This window comes from Tiliqua scincoides, chromosome 7 (genome assembly GCF_035046505.1).
Source record: "Tiliqua scincoides isolate rTilSci1 chromosome 7, rTilSci1.hap2, whole genome shotgun sequence".
In the NCBI taxonomy this organism is placed as follows: Eukaryota; Metazoa; Chordata; class Lepidosauria; order Squamata; family Scincidae; genus Tiliqua; species Tiliqua scincoides.
The window spans coordinates 18,453,863-18,473,622 of NC_089827.1; the positions used below are offsets into that span (position 1 = coordinate 18,453,863).

The following is a 19,760-nucleotide window of genomic DNA, read 5'->3' on the forward strand; positions in this document are numbered from 1 at the left end:
ATTTTGCCTTACCAGTCTCTCACAAGGGCTTCACATGCTTCTGAAATTCAGGGAAGCATTGGGGTATTTTCTGGTGGTACACAAGGAGCTACCTTCAGACAAATAAGTGGCTAATGTTTTTGGGTGGGCTTTTAAAGACGTGATAATATGCATACATGGGGGGTAATTATTCTTTGTGCTGAGACCCTGCATAATGGCCAGTGGCTGCAGCTCAGTGGTTCAGCAAGGAAAGGGGAAGGGTGAAAGGTGCTTAAACTTTTACTTGGGGGGAGGGGTAATTTAGCAACAATAGGGGAAGGGAACCACAATAAAACAGTCTTTGCCATTCATACATTTGGGTCCTAAATGTAAGTGGATGCAATGTACAGACAGAAGAGGAAGAAGGAAGGTAATAGGAAATCCATAGGCACATAATGGTGCAAGCTTGCAAAGGGGGAAGAAGAGAGTGAGAGAGACATTATGTGGGTTACCCAGGGGAAACTGAGGCTGGAAAACTGGGGATTTTAGAGTAACAGGAAGGAAGGAAGGGGGAAAGGAGGAAATTTAAGGGAGTGAAAGAAAAGAAAGGGAGACTGGTTCTTACAGTTTTGGCTAGATGGCAGGTCTTTGTGGCCTGAACCAGAGATTACAGGTAAAGAGTGAGCACTTTAGTGGTCAGGACAACATTCACCTACTACGGTAGGGGGGCAGTCTCTCCCACTGGGTAAACCCTCCTAACTAGCACTGCAGTTGTTTGAAGGGCCTCTGCTAAATTTAGCAGCCTGAATTTGAGCAACTGTGTACCAGTTGATGAAAGCCCTAAGAGAAGCCTGGGGATGATCTTGGGCTTCTCCCTAAAGCAATCAAAGATAGCATTTTTAAAAAAAATTGAACACGGAAAGGTGGAAAATGATAGATACATGAGCAGCCCAATCTTACCTAAATTCCCCTACGTTGTTATGCTACATCCCATGGGGGAGTTTTGGATGTTGGAGGTCTCTTTGGGGGTAAGGGTATATTTGCTTCCTTGCTCTGGGGTAAGCTCCAGCAGCCAAAATGGGTCAACTTGGAGCTATACCAGTGATACTGCTGGCACACAGTCTGTGCTGATCCATGTCAACAGATCAGGCCTGTGGGGGAACATAAGATATGGTGCACGCTGATAATCCTGCCCCCCTCCTGGACCTGATTGGCCCACCCTGCACACATTGCACCCCTCCTGTTTTGTTCCACCCCATCCTCCCCTGCCCCTACGTCGGATTTACCTGCTCCGACGGGCACTACTCTAGCTGCTTGCATCTAGCTTGCTTCAGCCTTCCCACCATTGCAAAGAGTCTTATGGTGCTTTTGTGACAGCATGAAGACCTGGTGCGCCAGCAGAGCATTCACTGCTCCGGCGCACCTCTCTGTTATGATTGGGGCCTAAATGTCAATTTGTCAAAATATGAGATGAACAAGTAAAGTTAGAGGGGATGAAAAAGTTTGAAAATTGCTGATCTAAATGACAGCTCTCATATATTTTCACTAGGACATCACTAGCCAAAGGTGTATGGCAGTTAGCTGAAATTCCAGAGTGTGACAGAGAAACAGGGACAGAAACCCTGGCTTAGAGCAGGTTAAATTGGATGGACCAGCACAGTTTGGAGACAGTTAGCAGTTTTTGAGCTTCAAATAACTTGTCTCTAGCTCACTTATCCCAGTGGTTCCCAACCTTTAGGAGCTCATGGACCATTAAGGCAAAAATTGGAATTAGCGTGGACCGAACTGCTCTCTGCCCACAAAAAACACAATTACATTTGTAATAATTAGAGAATATTTATTAGAGATTTATCAGATTTATTATTTATAGAGAAGATTTCTGGGTTGCCGATTTTGTTGCCAGCTGTGGCGGCAGGTGTTCATTCTCTTCTCTCTCTGGTGGTCTGTAGGGAAGCATCTCCCAAGTGAGTGCCGCCTCCTCATGGACTACAAGTGATGGCAGAGAATGGACTGCCCACAGCCGCAGCTGACACTTCATTGACAGCTACAGAAGTCTGTTGTCCATCTTTTCTGGTGGTCAATGAGGGAGCAAAATGCTTGAAATGACCAAAGGTGATCTTTTTTTCTGAGATCTCGCAGACCACTTCTCAGGGTCTCATGGACCGCCTGTGGTCTCCAAACCACATGCTGGGAACCAGTGGCTCTCCCAAAGGCCACTGTGAACTTGAAAACATTGTTGGTGCACTAACAGTTTTATTCAGCAAAAAGATATCACCTATCTTAAAATGATTACGAAACCCACAGGTAAAGTGTGAGATGATAGCCGTGGTCTCCAGAAGCATCTACCCGCAGCTGTCTGTATCACAGGTCAATTGCAATATCCCCCACTCTGCGTGACTGACAGCAATGACATCTATGTCTAAAAGGACACCGGATGGCTTTATACGTCTTTTGGAATTTCTTACTTGCTAGCATAAAAATGAAAGGATCCAGACAACAGCTGATACTGCAAGTGACCTCTGTGAGTTTATAAACGGTGAAGATCTGTTGTATATTATCAGAGTTGAGTTGGTAGCTCAGTCTGTAAATGAGTACGGTCATGATCATGGCGTGATAGGGAACAAATGCCACAGCAAAAACAATCATTGCCACTAAAATCAGTATCAAGGGCTTTGTAATTCGGGATCTTCTCTGTTGGCTGTTCTTCATTTGCCGTAATGCTTTCAGAATCAGTATATAACATGTGAAGATGACTGCGATTGGGATAAGGAATCCAAATAAAATTCTGGAAATGGTGAAAGGCACCACATAGTACAGAGATTCTCCAATATTATCCAGGCAAGCTGTAGCTTCCTTTTGTGTTTGGACGGCAAATGTGTAATAAAAATCAGGAGTCGACTCTAGAATAATGAGGATCCATATCGTGATGGTGCAAAACATGGCCTTGTGTTTGTTCCACCATTTTAAAGAGCTGATGGGATGAACGGCCCCGACATACCGATCAAAGCTGATCAGTGTGAGAAAGTAGATGCTTCCGTAGATGTTGATGTCGAAGAATATTCTTTTAAACCGGCAGAATAGTTGAGTGGCGTACACGGCTCGTTTATGAATGTGGTAGTAGAAAGAAAACGGGATGGTGAGCATCCAAGTGAAATCACACAAGGCCAGGTTAAATAAGAATATCGTGCTACTGGTCCATGATTTCACAATATACATATAGTACAGAATTGTGAACATGTTCCCCAGAAATCCCAGTAGCATAGACAAAAAGCAAAGTGTCATTACAAAGTAGCAATACCATTCCAGTCCGTTGTAGGTGTTACAGAAGAAAACAATGGAAGTAGCATTTGACATCTTCTCGTGTTCTTTGCCTAAAAGGGATAAAAGAAATCAAGATGTTGCTTTTAAAAACTAAGAAAGGTTTCAGAGTGTGAATTTGGAATTAGCTACCTCCTCTTCATTCACCTCTGTTGTACAGAACTGATGCATGGGAGACCAGAGGTACCCAAGGCAAAAAAAAAAAAAAAAAATCCAAGTGATTTTAAACTAAATAGTAACGATTAATTATTAACCCATTTCTGCCCAGCGCATAGAAGTACACATTTGATCCGTGTTACATATATGCAAAATTGGGCAGAAATGGCTTATCTAAATATTTGAGAATTTGCTGCCCTTTAGTGGTTCACCAAAATTTCCTGCACTGCTTAATGAAAGGATTGTCCCTACCAACGGCTGTTGGAAGAAAGGGACAACAAGGAAGCCATTTTTGATTCACTTTGTAGAGCAGGTATGCTCTTAAGTAGACAGAACTCACATTGCTGTTAATAACCCCCAGAGGCATAACACACTGCCCTGGAGTATGGGACAGTGCCATCACAACATCACATGACCTCAGGATGTCATTTCCAGGATCTCTCTGGACTGCTCCCTGTGGTGGCTTCGTGTCCCTGCTCCTTCTGTGGACACACTCCTTTGAAGAAAGAATGGGGGATATGAAATTGCCAGCGCCTCCTCTTTAACTAGGGTAGAGTCTGAGGAGCAGGCTTCCCTTGGCATAGCTTTGGGGCATAACCTTGCCCCCTTGGCATAGCACTTGGGGCAGGTGCCCCTCATGGGTTATACCTCTGATAACCCATCTCATTTGATAAGAAACCCACGAGTTCACTTTCACTTGTTTAGGCTGAAGGGTCGAAGATAAATGGTTTTTCTACAGCAATGGGAAGAACTGGTTCGTACGATGCTTCTCGCCATTTTTAGTTGCTTAAATTTCCCAGCAAATTCATCAACATGCATGAACGAGGAAATTTTGGCTGCTCACTATATTCTCCCTTGAGGCTATTTCATGAATACAATTGGAATTATACCAAAGAAAGCTTTGCACATGAATTCACTTTCCATTTTTGTCCTAAATATCCATTTGAATTGATACTTTAATAAAAATTCTTTCCTTTTGTTTATATGATTTTTAAAAGTAAAAACATACAAATATTAAAACAAAAAACCAAAGCCAAAACCTATAGACCAGTGGTTCTCACACATTTAGCAGCGGGACCCACTTTTTAGAATGAGAATCTGTCAGGACCCACTGGAAATGATGTCATGACCGGAAGTGAAATCATCAAGCAGAAAAACTTTCACAATCCTAGGCTGCAATCCCACTCACACTTACCCAAGAGTAAGTCCCATTGACTATCATTGTTAAAAGCATATACACAGTACCCTGTTAAAAGTACAGATCTGTAACATTTACCCCAATGCAGTCACATACCATGGTAGCATCGTCTAAAATATTAAAAATAAAATATTGAAATGAATGGGAACCCACCTGAAATTGGCTCGCCACTCACCTAGTGGGTCCCAACCCACAGTTTGAGAAACATTGTTATAGACATTCCATTGCAGTATGTAATAGAATAACAGGTCTTAAACACTGATGACTTTCCACAGAGACAGTATTCAGCATGGTGAAGCCAATGTCTAACTCTTTTTGTTATTTACAGCCTCACAAGTAATATTTTGTATGTCCAAATTAGTAAAGAACATTTTTCATGGAGGATGAACACTTAACAAGTCTGTACAAGTAAGAACATATCCCAAAGTTTTCTGAAAAGCATTTGCATTCCCCAAGAGACTATTTTTTCCCCCACATGTTATGTGCTCATTTCCACAATCCAGTTATTCATACCTGGAGAATTGCTTTCCAACATTGCCATGTCTGTCCTTTTGCAACTGAAAAAAGCCTGAACTGTAACCAACTGCTGCACTTCTAATGATTTAATTCTCATACTCCCATGATTACAAGCAAAAACAGAAATAGGCAGCATTCAAACTGAGATTACAATATTTAACCACATCTTGACCAAAATGTACTGTTACAGACTGGGGTGGATCCAGTGTTTGTGTTGTGGGCAGGGCTATGAGCACTACTTTAATTCCAAAGCCCTGGTCAACCTGGTGGGTAGACCTGGGCTCCCAGTTGAACTTCAGCCTCCATAGTTGAGGTTTGCTGGGTGGGTAGACCTGGGCTCCAGTCCGGACTTGGAGCCCAGATCTACCCACAGGGTAGTCCTAGGGCTCCCATTCCAGCTACCCTCTGGAGCCACTTCTTCTTGGCAGGTAGACCTGGGCTACCATTCGAACTTGGAGTCCAGATCTACCTGCCAGGTAGATATGAGCTCCCATTCTGACTCTCCCCTCTCACCCTGCCCAGTGGGCATTCCCCCTGCACCCAACTTTGCTGTCCATCCCAGCAGGGGCATGACTGTTTGGGGGAAACTACACAACCATTTGCCCCCTCCCTTGGATCCGCCCCTGGTTACATGGAATCCTGGAACATGTGCATCAATGTGGCTCTTTCAGTTCTCAGCCACACTCATCTGAGCTCAAACAAGATTGTATTTTTTATTTTACTAATTAGCAACCCCGTATTACTGTTTTGAAGGTAATAATAGTTTAATCCTTTCCTTTCATGCCCTTTCCCCAATATATATGATACCATCTGAACTGCTTTTTGTTCTGCAGGGAGAAAAAGATAGCTATGTATTTAGCATGGGGCTGGGATAGGCAATTTTCCTAAACTGTGACGGAGATGTGACGGAGATCTGCAGTATACTCCAAAATCAACATTTTTTGTTGGAGCAATTGTATCCTTGTACCTACATATGTACATTGAATTAACCTTCCTGTGCATTTCCATAGAACCAACAGTATTTTAACACCTCCTACTTAACTATATCTTAAGTTAAGACTTGGGCCTTTTTCTTCATCATTGGTAACTCTCTTGCCAAACTAAGGCCAGCCTGTCATGCGAATTGCGTTTCTTCACTGAAACTGTCATCCTAAAGGCACTTACCTGGGAGTACAGGCTGTTGAACAAAAAGGGACTGACTTCCGAGTTCACACTCATAGGATTGTACTGTTGCACAAAGCAATGCATTGTAGAGCAAAGAATTAACGTAATTAATAATCTCGTTTATTTTTTTCTATTTGTGTGTGTTGAAATAATGTAGCTGACATAATTGTATGTTGTATAAGATGAGAGACACTATATATACTTACAACTATAGCCTTTCAAGCTTTGTGGAATTTACAGTCCAATCCTAACCTGTGCTGACATAGGCAGAGTGCTGGTTAGGAATCAGCTGCCAAGAAACTTGGAGTAAGAGGATATTCGTACCTTTACCCTGTGTCATGCACCAGCCACTCCTATGGGGCTGCTTGGATCTGTGCCAGTGAAATAGCTGGTGCTGTTCCAAGCAGCCTGGTGCGATGCCAGGCTGGCCAGGAGGGGGTTAGGATCCAGCCAAAGTCACCCATGTCAGTCTCACCCCCCTCCTGGGCCCACCCCCTGCCCTCCTCCACCCCAAATGCTCCCATTTTGCCCTCCTGCCACCTTCTCTAAATCCTCCCCCCCGCGCTGATCAGCATAAACTTACCAGGTCCAGATGGCGCAGGGGCTGGATTCTGCTCAACTGACTCTAAAGAAGGCACTGATGTGCTTTTTGCAACACTCCTGGGCTGGTGCAAGGGACTTGCGCTGGCCCAAGTGCTTCTGTGGATTGCACCCTAAAACACTTACAGGTACTGAACTTGCAAGGCAGAGTTGCTAATATGTCACTTAATATTGCACATGAAAGTTTTACCATTTGCTTATTAATTGTGAAACAAATCCCCTTTTGACACACGATGGGCTTGCTTCACGAAGATGTAATGAGCTGTGCCTGTAGAAATTTTAAACACTTCACATTAATGCATAATGCAGCTGAGGCAAAATATATTATCAAGATTGATATTTATTATAGGTAAAGAACTGCTCAAAAATATTTCCTGCCTTGAAATATATGCATTAGGCTATGGAGTGTCTTGCCGCATAATATTGTGACTGCTGCATTTGCATTCCACGATTAGGCATATAAAATAAGATATATTGACCATGTCCAGTCACCCTTAAGAGAAAAAACAATATCAAGCTGCTTGAAATAAGTGGACTGCTTTTTTTTCTTTTTTTTTTTACCTTGTTTAAAAGTGCTGGGATTTCTCATAGAGCAGGGCTGTCAGTTCCAAGGCATCTCTTCAATTTGCCATTGATCTTGCCAGGATGGGATGCAATCTCATAAGCATTAATCTTCCCGTGTGACTTCAGCAAAAATGCTGAGAGCTGTGTTTGGAAAGCAGGGTGAGCCAAAACCTTCCCTGGCTTTTTGTGGGACTTGAGACTCCTCCCCTTCATTCAGAGGCTGAACGACTCTTTCTGCTTCCTCTCCGCACTTTACAGTGAAATGCTGGGGACTTTTTTTCCTCCATTACCTCCGAAGCAGATTGCCACTTAGGCTTCAAGTGCTTTTTGCAGAATAAATTGAACGGCATCCAAGTAGCTGTTTGCCTGTGAAGGTACAGGCAAGACTTGCACAGCAGCAGCTAGCTGGTCTGTGTGTAAGGATCTTCTTGTGCAGGGTGGCCCTGCTCCGTTTTCGCCTTATGGCCCTGTTTTGTAGTGACATGGGGCAGAGGCCCATGTTGAGAAAGGAGTGAGGTGTGGCAAAGCCATGATCCTTTGGAGAGATGGTGTGGAGCTATAGTGAGAGCTGCATCCCTGAACACATTTAGGGTGCAATCCTAACCCCAGCACTGACATAGTGATGCCAGTGGGACTTGTGCTGCATCCTGCAGTTGGGCGTCACTTACGGAGAATGTTTGAGAATGTAAGAGAATGTTTGCTCCCGTACCTTAGAGCTACATTGCCTTTAAGTCAGTACTGGAAAGCACTGACATAAGGGGTTAGGATTGCACCCTTACTGAGGGAGTAAGCCCTATTGGACAAAATGAGATGTACTTCTGAAAAACATGTAGGATTGTGCTATAAGAGGCTGAAATGCAAATCAGGACCTGAGAAGAAGAGCCCCACTGGATCAGGCCGCAGGCCTATCTAGTCCAGCTTCCTGTATCTCACAGTGGTCTACTAGATGCCTCCGGGAGCACACAAGATCACCAGGTACCTGCATCTTGGTGCCACTCCTTTGCATTTGACATTCAGATATAGCCTACTCCTAGAACCAGGAGGTTGCACGTAGTCATCACGACTGGTTACTTGTGATGGACTGTTTCTCCAGAAATCTGACCAATCCCCTTTTAAAAGGCATCCAGGTCAGACACCATCACCATATCCTGTGACAAGGAGTTCCACATATTAATTACTCAGTGGGTAAACAAATATTTTCTTCTCTCTTTCCTAATTCTCCTGCACTCAGTTTTAGTGGAGGACCCTGGTCTGACTTTCACCCTCTGCCATGAACTCACTCATTGACCATAGGCAAGGCGCTTCTTCTCCACCTTGGCTCCACTGTAGGAATAGCCATACTTACCATGCAAGGTTGTTGTATGGAAAGCATCAAGATGATACCCTGGAGCTCTTTTCAGCCAGATGGTGTTACGTAAATTCTAATTACAGTGAGCCCTCTGTATCCGTGAATTTTGCATCCATTGATTGAACCTGATGGATCAAACATTGATGGATCAAAAATATTTTTTAAAAATCCCCTTTGCTTCCGTCCTCCTTTCCTTCCTTCCTGGCCACCAGTGCTGCTCTTTGAAGCGCACCATGTACAACTCCAGGCTCTGGCTTTCCATGCTTTCCTATCTGCCTTTTGCAGCACCTCACCCAGCAGCTCTCTCCAGCCCGGAGACGCTTCAGCACAGAAGCCGCCAACTAGTCTGTCACTCAAGCAGACTGCCTCTGGGTCTTAAAGCCCACTCTTTTAAAATACTATGCAATTTAAAGGAACTTGAGCATCCATATTTTTTTTGGTATCTGTGGGGAGTCCCAGAACCAACCCTTCTCAGATACTGAGAGCCCAGTGTATGAACAGCTACAACAGACATCTCCCAAACTGGCCTGCCACAAACTCCGGCTGTCTCTCAGGCTGCTTGTCCAGGCCACCCTGTTTTGATTCTGGGGTTGGCAATTTAAATTGCTAGATGGAGCCCCCTCGAGGGGCTGTTGTGACCCAGGAGCCACTGTTTCTTGGCACCTGTTTTGCAGGCAAAGGAAACTGGGATGTAGGTGGTATGTGCTTTCCGCTCAGAGCTGGGGTATCTCTTTCTTGGAGAGAGCAATAATTTTTTCACCCCCAGGTTTTTCCACTGTTTATCTTCCCATTACATTTTGCAAAGAACAGCAGTGGCATCATTTTAAAAAAGCGAGTTCCTTATAAGATTTTACAGGCGGTTTCATTTATTTTTTCCTTTCTTTCTTTGTTTTCTGGTAGGTGCTCTGATACAAATGAGCAGTCCCTTGGCAATAAACACAAAAGGACTTTTAGAAACAAGAGCTAATCAGAACTAACACATCTGGTCAATTCCACATTGCATTGTCCTTTGAAATTACTGTGACCTGTGCCGAACTGCAAACATCCCCGCATGAAATTGAGCCCATGGTAAACGGTGATCACGTGCGTGTGTGCTGGTTTTTCCCTTAAGACGAGGAGAACTATGGAAGCTGGAAAGGATACAGACAAATGCTGCTTTACAAATATTTGATGAAATAATTTCTACCAGGTTTCCTTCCATCTGATGAGAAAGACCACACAGTTAACTGGCGTAGAAAAACATGCTTTCCAGCATCTCAAATGTTCCCTGAGCAGAGTGGCTTCAAGCTGCTCCACTCTCCTCAGACTTGCGCCACCTCAGGAGGTGGTGTAAGTCCAAGGAGACCCATCGGGGCTACAGTGGCTTACCTGGGGGTAAGAGGAAGAGTTTCCCCTTACCTTTGACTGAGCCACGGTGGTGCCCTATCTTGCGCTGGATACAGTGCAAGCCTCCTGGCTTGCCTATTCCAGCACAAGATAGGATTCAATTATTTATTGAATATATATATCCCGCCTCTCTCTTGTAAGGGCACTCTATTTAATCTTTGACATTTGATGTGACATTTCATGACATTTGATATGCTATTTAATCTATGGCGTTTGTCCGTATTAAGTTCCAAACAACACAGTCCTGGAACGTGCTGGAATCCCTAGCATGTATTCACTGCTGAAACAGAGATGCCTGCGTTGGCTCAGTCATGTCGTGAGAATGGATGATGGCCGGATCCCAAAGGATCTCCTCTATGGAGAACTCGTGCAAGGAAAGCGCCCTACAGGTAGACCACAGCTGCGATACAAGGACATCTGCAAGAGGGATCTGAAGGCCTTAGGGATGGACCTCAACAAGTGGGAAACCCTGGCCTCTGAGCGGCCCGCTTGGAGGCAGACTGTGCAGCATGGCCTTTCCCAGTTTGAAGAGACACTTGGCCAACAGTCTGAGGCAAAGAGGCAAAGAAGGAAGGCCCATAGCCAGGGAGACAGACCAGGGACAGACTGCACTTGCTCCCGGTGTGGAAGGGATTGTCATTCCCGGATTGGCCTTTTCAGCCACACTAGACGCTGTTCCAGAACCACCTTTCAGAGCGTGATACCATAGTCTTTCGAGACTGAAGGTTGCCAATACAATGTCCGTATCACTGTTCTCAGTGATTTAAACCTGGCTGAATCTGCAGTGCGTTGGAAAATGGGGTGCAGGAGAGTGTATTAGTTGGTAGAATCCTAAGGTAGGAGCAGAATGGTCTTATCCATAAGGCTGTCTTGGTGGTTGCTTCAGGCAGTGGTTTGTCAAAGGGGTGCCCATCTCTACTCACACCCTCTACTCTTCCTCCTCCTTCTACTCCCTGAATTGGGAAAAAGGGATGGAGCAGAATAGGGAGAGGAAAGTGGTGGACTCTGACCCCTAAGCCACCACTCTTCTCTCCTCCACAGTTCTTTCTTCCACCTCTCTATTGCTTTTCCAATTCAGTGAGCAGAAGGAGCAAGGTTCATCACCCAGTAAGGGGGGGGGCAACATGCCACTTTAGATGCTAGAAGGTCTTAGGCTGACTCTGGGTTGGAAAAATGTACTGTGTAGTAGTTCCAACTGCTGATTGGCGGAACTATGGTTTTGGATGTTCTCCCATATTAACCCATTTCTGCCCAGCCCACAGGTGTACACATTTGATCCCTGTTGTGTATATGCAATGTTGGGTAGGAAACGCTTTTAAAAGTTCCTTGCAAGTAGACAACTGTACAAGAAGATACCTAGCACACAGGGAATGACTTTGCTAGAGACTTTTCTCCCTGATGTGTTCATATTCTGTTTTCAGGGTGTTTAAAAAAACAAAACAAAACATGGAGGAGTTTCTAAAAAAGTCATCTCTCCCTGGAGTCTGAAATGATGCAGTGACTCTGCTGCCTCAGAACTGCTGCCCCCTCGTTTTTGCTGTCAGTCAGTTCCAATAAAATGAAATAAGCCTTTGCTTTGGATTCAGATGTTTCAGGTAATGTCTTGATGAAGCTTAGGTTTGCTTTGACCAATTTTTCCCATAGTTTGCGCAACCTCCCCAAATAGAAGCAGTTCAAAGACGGCTGATAGCATAGACCAGAGTTTCTCAAACTGTAGGTTGCAACCCACTTGGTGGGTCATGACCCAATGTCCAGTGGGTCCTGGGTTGGGCCCTCCCACCTGCCCTTGCATCTGGTTGACGTCCAGAAGCAGCCGGAAAGACTTTCGGTTTACTTCTGCGTTCGTAAAAGTGATTTTCAGTTGCTTCCAGCGGCCTGTGGAGGCCTTCTGAGGCTGGCCAGAGAAGGGGGTGTGTTGTGGCACTTTCCACCACAGAACAGGTGGATCATGAACCCCTGGCATGGACTACTCTGTCTGTAAACCCCAGCCTTTGCAGTATGAGAAATGATTCTGTTAGCTGCCAGTTCTCTGGCTTGCATCTGAAGCATCTCTTTTGGCACGCAGCCATCCGTTCCCTTATACATTGCCTCATTATGAAAAAGTGTGGGGTGTTAATTGTCTGACTGTTAAACACGGTCAAACTTCAGCTGTTTGGATCTAAGCAGAGTAGTCACATAACAGAAAGACTGGTCTATGGCTGCCATAACCTACATTAAATAACCTACATTAAACCTCACCCCAGCAGTGTCTATTTGAGTGGCTGTCTGCTGGTGTTCTTTTTGCATCTTTTTAGATTGTGAGCCCTTTTGGGACAGGGAGCCATTAGTTATTTGATTTTTCTCTGTAAACCGCTTTGTGAACTTTTAGTTGAAAAGCGGTATATAAATACTGTTAATAATAATAATAAATGGGAAAATCAAGTGATGTTTATTTTTTGTTTAATATCATAACGGGCAAAAACAATCATTGCAATAGGAAAGTGATCTTAGCTCTAACTCTGTAAAGAACCGTTTAGCCTTTTCACAGGGTAGAGATGAAAATATGATGTAAATATCCAGTTAGGAAATGAATGATTATATTGTTAGCATATCATCAAGCAGAATGCCGTCTACAGATGTAATTTCTATTCTGCAAGGTTGAGTTGCCAGAATAAAGCTTCCCCTCTGAAACATCTCTGGAAATGGTAATTGTTTCAAATACCGATTCTCCAAAGTGACACAGGCCTCTTAAATGGCTATATTGCTGGAGGGAAGAGTTGCTTGTTCAACAGTTGACCCCACATCTAATTGTGCTGCACACGAAATGCTTAGCCCAGTGGCATAGCAGGCAGGGGCAAGGGTGATGGTCTGGGTACCAGGCCGGAAAGAGGTACCATGTGACACCAGCCATGTTGGTGGTGGCAGGAGAAGCAGCACCTGCCATGGTTGTAGGTATGTAAAGGCCTCCACTTTGTGTTTCGGTGGGTTTGCAATGAGAGTCTCCAAAAGAGAAGAAACAGGGACAGCAGCCAGATAGCAAAGCCACTACCACCTCCTCCCCTGCGAGAACCCAGAAGTGACATCAGAACATCATGTGACATTGTGGCATCATGACATCAGAGCTCCAGGTGCCACGGTTTCTAGCAATGCCTGTGACTTCTCTCCAATATGCATGTTTTCCCCATGGTGTGGAGTTTTAAGAGGGGTGTGCTTTTCACCTCCATGAAATCAGAATGTTCACCAGTCCCCATTTGTTCTACATAACTTAAGAACATAAGAACAGCCCCACTGGATCAGGCCATAGGCCCATCTAGTCCAGCTTCCTGTGTCTCACAGCGGCCCACCAAATGCCCCAGGGAGCACACCAGATAACAAGAGACCTCATCCTGGTGCCCTCCCTTGCATCTGGCCTTCTGACATAACCCATTTCTAAAATCAGGAGGTTGCGCATACACATCATGGCTTGTACCCCGTAATGGATTTTTCCTCCAGAAACTTGTCCAATCCCCTTTTAAAGGCGTCTAGGGTAGACGCCAGCACCAAATCCTATGGCAAGGAGTTCCACAGACCAACCACACGCTGAGTAAAGAAATATTTTCTTTTGTCTGTCCTAACCCGCCCAACACTCAATTTTAATGGATGTCCCCTGGTTCTGGTATTATGTGAGAGTGTAAAGAGCACCTCCCTATCCACTCTGTCCATCCCCTGCATAATTTTGTATGTCTCAATCATGTCCCCCCTCAGGCATCTCTTTTCTAGGCTGAAGAGGCCCAAACGCCGTAGCCTTTCCTCATAAGGAAAGTGCCCCAGCCCCGTAATCATCTTAGTCGCTCTCTTTTGCACCTTTTCCATTTCCACTATGTCTTTTTTGAGATGCGGTGACCAGAACTGGACACAATACTCCAGGTGTGGCCTTATCATAGATTTGTACAACGGCATTATAATACTAGCCGTTTTGTTCTCAATACCCTTCCTAATGATCCCAAGCATAGAATTGGCCTTCTTCACTGCCGCCACACATTGGGTCGACACTTTCATCGACCTGTCCACCACCACCCCAAGATCTCTCTCCTGATCTGTCACAGACAGCTCAGAACCCATCAGCCTATATCTAAAGTTTTGATTTTTTGCCCCAGTGTGCATGACTTTACACTTACTGACATTGAAGCGCATCTGCCATTTTGCTGCCCATTCTGCCAGTCTGGAGAGATCCTTCTGGAGCTCCTCTCAATCACTTCTGGTCTTCACCACTTGGAAAAGTTTGGTGTCGTCTGCAAACTTAGCCACTTCACTGCTCAACCCTGTCTCCAGGTCATTTATGAAGAGGTTGAAAAGCACCGGTCCCAGGACAGATCCTTGGGGCACACCGCTTTTCACCTCTCTCCATTGTGAAAATTGTCCATTGACACCCACTCTCTGCTTCCTGGCCTCCAACCAGTTCTCAATCCATGAGAGGACCTGTCCTCTAATTCCCTGACTGTGGAGTTTTTTCAGTAGCCTTTGGTGAGGGGCCATGTCAAACGCCTTCTGAAAGTCCAGATATATAATGTCCACGGGTTCTCCCGCATCCACATGCCTGTTGACCTTTTCAAAGAATTCTATAAGGTTCGTGAGGCAAGACTTACCCTTACAGAAGCCATGCTGACTCTCCCTCAGCAAGGCCTGTTCATCTATGTGTTTTGAGATCCTATCTTTGATGAGGCATTCCACCATCTTACCCAGTATGGATGTTAGGCTGACCGGCCTATAGTTTCCCGGGTCCCCCCTCTTTCCCTTTTTAAAAATAGGCGTGACATTTGCTATCCTCCAATCTTCTGGCACCGTGGCCGTTTTGAGGGACAAGTTGCATACCTTGTCTAAAGCCTTATTGGGAAAAAATGAACAATGGACTCCAGTATAGAACGAGCATTTCTGCCAAACAGGTTTTAGGATTAGTAATTCAGATTACTAAAGTAGCCAGCTTGAGCCCTCTAAAGAGTGTCTTTACCATTCACCCCATTCTCCCTAGGACAATATGCCAACAGGGCATAAAGAAATTCCAGAATGTTGAAGATGTGCTAAATTTCCAGAAAGATCATGGCCTTTTCTATTACTTAAAATGTAATTTTTATATAAAGTATTTATATTCTGATTTTCAGGGAAAAACAGTTCACAAATGGGTTTGCAAAGCAAAATAAATTTTAAACTGTTTCCTTGTGCCCGAACTACTCATAATCTAAATGAGTAAAGAGACAACAGCAAACAGTCACTGGAAAAGATGCCATACTGGGGTAAAGAGGGACAATTGCTCTGCCCAATTTCTCTTCACCACTTAAAACATGCCTCTTGGCAATGATATCACTAGGGGGGTGTGGGCCACACTAGGTAACATGCACCTGTGGAGGGTGACACCATTACTGGTCAAAATTTTTTAAAATCTTGTTACTTTTGAATAATGCCATCACGTTATATATCATTTGATGTGCAATTTAATGTAGAATGCAATGAAACAAAGCACTTTAAAATATCTCTATTTTACCAAGCATTATAGCAGCAACAGTTACCCTGCACGTGCCCGATCTCGTCTGATCTCGGAAGCTAATCAGGGTCAGGCCTGGTTAGTAGATGGGAGACCACCTGGGAATACCGGGTGCTGTAGGCTTATACCATAGTCTTTCGAGACTGAAGGTTGCCAACCAGTAGCCAAAAACTATCACAACGGGGCAATGGTGCATCACCATGCCTACTGCTCAGGGCATTGCCCCGCCCACTGCATGGGAGGAGGTTCATCATGGGGGTCACTCACTGACGTCCAGGGTGATCCAAACCCTAGCAACACTTCTACCTCTTGGCCCACTTAGGACCCAATCCTATCCAACTTTCCAGTACCAGTGCAGCCACAGTGCAGCCTTGAAATAAGGGAGCAAATGTTTCCATACCTTGAGAAGGCCTCTGTGACTGCCCAACCACCACAAGATGCAGCGCACACCCCATTGGCACGGCTGCACCGGCACTGGAAAATTGGATAGGATTGGGCCCTTAGTGGGGAAAGCTACACACAGAGCTGTGCTTACAAAAGTCAAGATTCCTTCATGCGCAAGATGGGAAGCAAAGGGGAGAAGAGAACACACTGGCTTGGTGCCCCTGAGGCTTGCAATCCTGATCATCTGAATTGAGCCTGCGATTCTTGTGGGGCATGTATCTGCCACATGTTCTTTCTCAGTGAAGCTTGATCATAGACTTCCTGGTACCCATCATTTAGCTCTGCGTGACTCCATGCCTTTTAGCACACTTTCAACATACTGGCTTTTGTGGATGGGCCTGTTGGCATATTGCCAAGCAGACCTCAAATACACAGAACGGGACAGAGTAGGTAGGAAACTTGAAATCTGTGGAACTTGGTCTGTGGAACTCCTTGCCACAGGATGTGGTGATGGCGTCTGGCCTGGATCCCTTTAAAAGGGGATTGGACAAGTTTCTGAAGGAAAAATCCATTACGGGGTACAAGCCATGATGTGTATGCACAACCTCCTGATTTTAGAAATGGGCTATGGCAGAATGCCAGATGCAAGGGAGGGCACCAGAATGAGGTCTCTTGCTATCTGGTGTGCTCCCTGGGGCATTTGGTGGGCTGCTGTGAGATACAGGAAGCTGGACTAGATGGGCCTACGGCCTGATCCAGTGGGGCTGTTCTTATGTTCTTATGTTCTTAAATCCACTTAAAAAGCAATGTCTTCCCTGTTTTTAAGCTGAATTGTATGAAGTCACTTACAAACCAAAACGCAACATGTTAAAATACATATCTAAGCAAGACAGAATGAGTGACAGGTGGGTGCTTCCTAAGTATTACAGGTCATGCTTTGTCATCCACTGGGGTTCTGTTCCACAATAGAGGAGCAAGAAACCTGAAAGTGGGTCTTTAAAGTTTTTTTTTCCATTGATTTGGTATCCGCTGATTTTTTAATGATTTTTTTTTTGTGGATAAAAAAAATCAGTGGATACCAAATCAGTGGAAAAATAATTTTAAAGCTTTAAAGACCCACTTCCAGGTTTCTTGCTCCTCCATTGTCGTCCCGGAATGCATAGGTATAGATACTATACCACACTCAGCCAGTATAGCATCTATACTAATGTATTGTGGGGTGACAATGGGGGAACAAGAAACCCAGAAGTGGGTCTTTAAAGCTGTGTTTAACCTTGAGAGGCTTGCAACATGTGTGGTTAAACAGCACAAAGGTAGGAAATGGGATTTTGGCACTTTTCCCCTTGTTACAAGGCATTTAACCCATTTCTGCCCAGCCCACAGGTGTACACATTTGATCCCTGTTGCATATATGCAGCGTTGGGCAGAAATGGCTTAAAGGTAGACCCTGGTATCAGCGGTGAGTCAAACCAGTGGATGCCAAATCAGTGGATAACGACGCACAATCTGTATTGTTATTTGCCTCATTCGTCAAATGGCAAATTGCTTTGCCGGTCTAGTTTTGTTCATATCCAGGGGGGTTACATTCCTCCTACCACCATGGATACCTGAAACTGCGGAGAACGGTGAACCCTATACTTACAAGGCGCTCTGGGGTGCAATGCTAACAAAAAGCAGTTCACAAATACCCCCCCATTGTGCAAGTGACTCATGTGTCTGTCAGCAGCTGTCCTATTGCTCTGTCCTCCTCTGTCTCTTTGTCTCCTATGCTGCCCACTTCCTGTTAGCGTTGTGTTGTTTGCAGCCCTCCAACCCACTTCCTGTTAGTTTTGTGCAGGAAAAACGCTAACAGGAAGCGGGTTGGAGGTCTTCAATCAACGTGATGCTAACAGCTAAGCCAATCCTATCCATTTTTCCAGTGCCGGTGCTGCTGTGCCTATGGGATATGCACTGCTTCTTGTATTGGGGAGGCAGTCTTGGAGGCCTCCTCAAGGTATGGGAACATTTGTTCCCTTACCTTGGGGCTGCATTACGGCTGCCCTGGTGCTGGAAAATCAGATAGGGTTGGGCCCTAAGTGGACAGAACAGGAGAGAGAGAGACACAGGAGACAGCACCAAGAGGGCTGCTGGCAGACACTGATTAGTCATTTGCACAATGGGGGGAATTTGTGAACCACAGATATGTGAAATCGTGAAGAGTCAAACCGCATATATGGGGTGGGGGGCTGTACTTGTGTCCATTGCTACTTCTGATCCATGTGGCAGAGAGTAACACAACTGAGCAACAGTTTAAAACAACAATTTAAATAGAGCAGGTGATTCTGCCTGTGATTCCACTACTCATTATATGGCCTGGAGTGATCCTGAAGTGCTGAAGAATGAAGCTGCTGTTCCCTCAGTTATTTCAGCCCCCCCCTCCACATGCCTCTTGTACTGTACTTTTAGTTCTTAAAGAGACAGTGGGTATTTATTGGACAAGGGAATTTCAAGTATACGTATGCGATTTTGGCTTTATGCGCCCACCTCAGGACATAACCTTTGCTTAAGATGCGGGCTAACTGTATTGAACAGTTAATGTGGTGTGGCTGTGACTCATGTTTCCCAGGGCATGTGAAGTCTTGGTCTGTGACTAAGACAGTTGCCTGGTGCTGGAGGCCAGCACCCCCCGTGATGGACCTTTTTCCATGTAGGGAATGGGCCAATGCCCCAGGCGGTGGGTGTGGTAATGCACACACCCTGCCCCCGCTTGCGTTTTACTATAACTTTTGATAAAATAGAGATATTTCAACGCGTATTGTTTTGTTGCATTCTGCATGAAATTATGCATCAAATGGTATATAATGTGATGATATTATTCGAAAATACAGGTCCAGCCTTGTTGCACACTGATTTTTATTACATGGATTTGACTCAACACGAATGGCCACTACAAATGAGAAGGAATGTGTTGATCCTTGGAGAAGGGGAAAAATGCATCCCTTTAAAATCAGTTTAAAAAACTGACACCCCCCTGAGCGCGTCACCCGGTATGTCTGGCACCCCCTAGTGACACTACTGAACTGAGTAAACAAGGTGCCTTTCAATGAAGCTGTTGACCACATTACTTTCTGGAACCGTATATTTGCTTGCTTATTAGATTCAGTCATGGAAATCTATAAGCAAACGTAGGCCTGCCATCTGTGTTCTCTTCCTCTCTTGTGCAGTAGTGAGAAGCCATTAGAAGAAAATCTAATTCATTTCTACTCATCTTCTCATTCCAGGTCAGTTACTTCGCTTGAAGATGTTTCGAGAGGATCACGGGTCTTGGATGACTATGTTCTTCAGCACAATCCTCTTTCTCTTCATTTTTTCTCACATTTACAATCTGTGTCTCCTCATGGCAGGGAACATGAGGTAGGAAAGTTTTCCTAAACTGTGTTGTCTTAATTTTGTTTCTTGGACATGGGGATAGATTGATAATTATTTTCATAATACAGCTCGTCACTACAGAATGGAGCTAATTCATTGGTGAGGTATCAATGGGGTACTCTTGGACAGGCATGTCCCGTTATCTGTGGGGTACCCACGGATACTGAGGATGCCTTGTTAAAAAGTAGGGAAAGCGAAGGGGAACATTAAAAATAATGCAGTGAAACTTGCATTTTCAGGGCTGCAGGCATCTTTCCAAGCTG

The 19,760-nt window shown here is 44.8% G+C and overlaps 2 protein-coding genes across 4 annotated transcripts in view; one reads left to right on the forward strand and one right to left on the reverse strand.

Moving 5' to 3' along the window:
* TMEM117 (transmembrane protein 117) overlaps positions 1-19,760 on the forward strand; it is a 242,335-nt gene that overhangs the window by 31,319 nt on the left and 191,256 nt on the right. For all 3 annotated transcript variants that reach the window (XM_066634408.1, XM_066634410.1, XM_066634409.1), the window contains exon 3: positions 19,350-19,482. In XM_066634408.1, coding sequence (XP_066490505.1) covers positions 19,350-19,482 — 133 coding nt within the window. The remainder of the gene's footprint in view (positions 1-19,349; positions 19,483-19,760) is intronic.
* On the reverse strand, positions 2,320-3,312 carry LOC136656985 (P2Y purinoceptor 1-like). Its single transcript, XM_066633533.1, has one exon. It carries the CDS (start codon positions 3,310-3,312, stop codon positions 2,320-2,322), a length of 993 nt encoding a protein of 330 aa, XP_066489630.1.

Excerpts from the sequence above, each read along its gene's own strand:
- LOC136656985 (XM_066633533.1), bottom strand. The coding sequence starts at position 3,312 with ATGTCAAATGCTACTTCCATTGTTTTCTTCTGTAACACCTACAACGGA.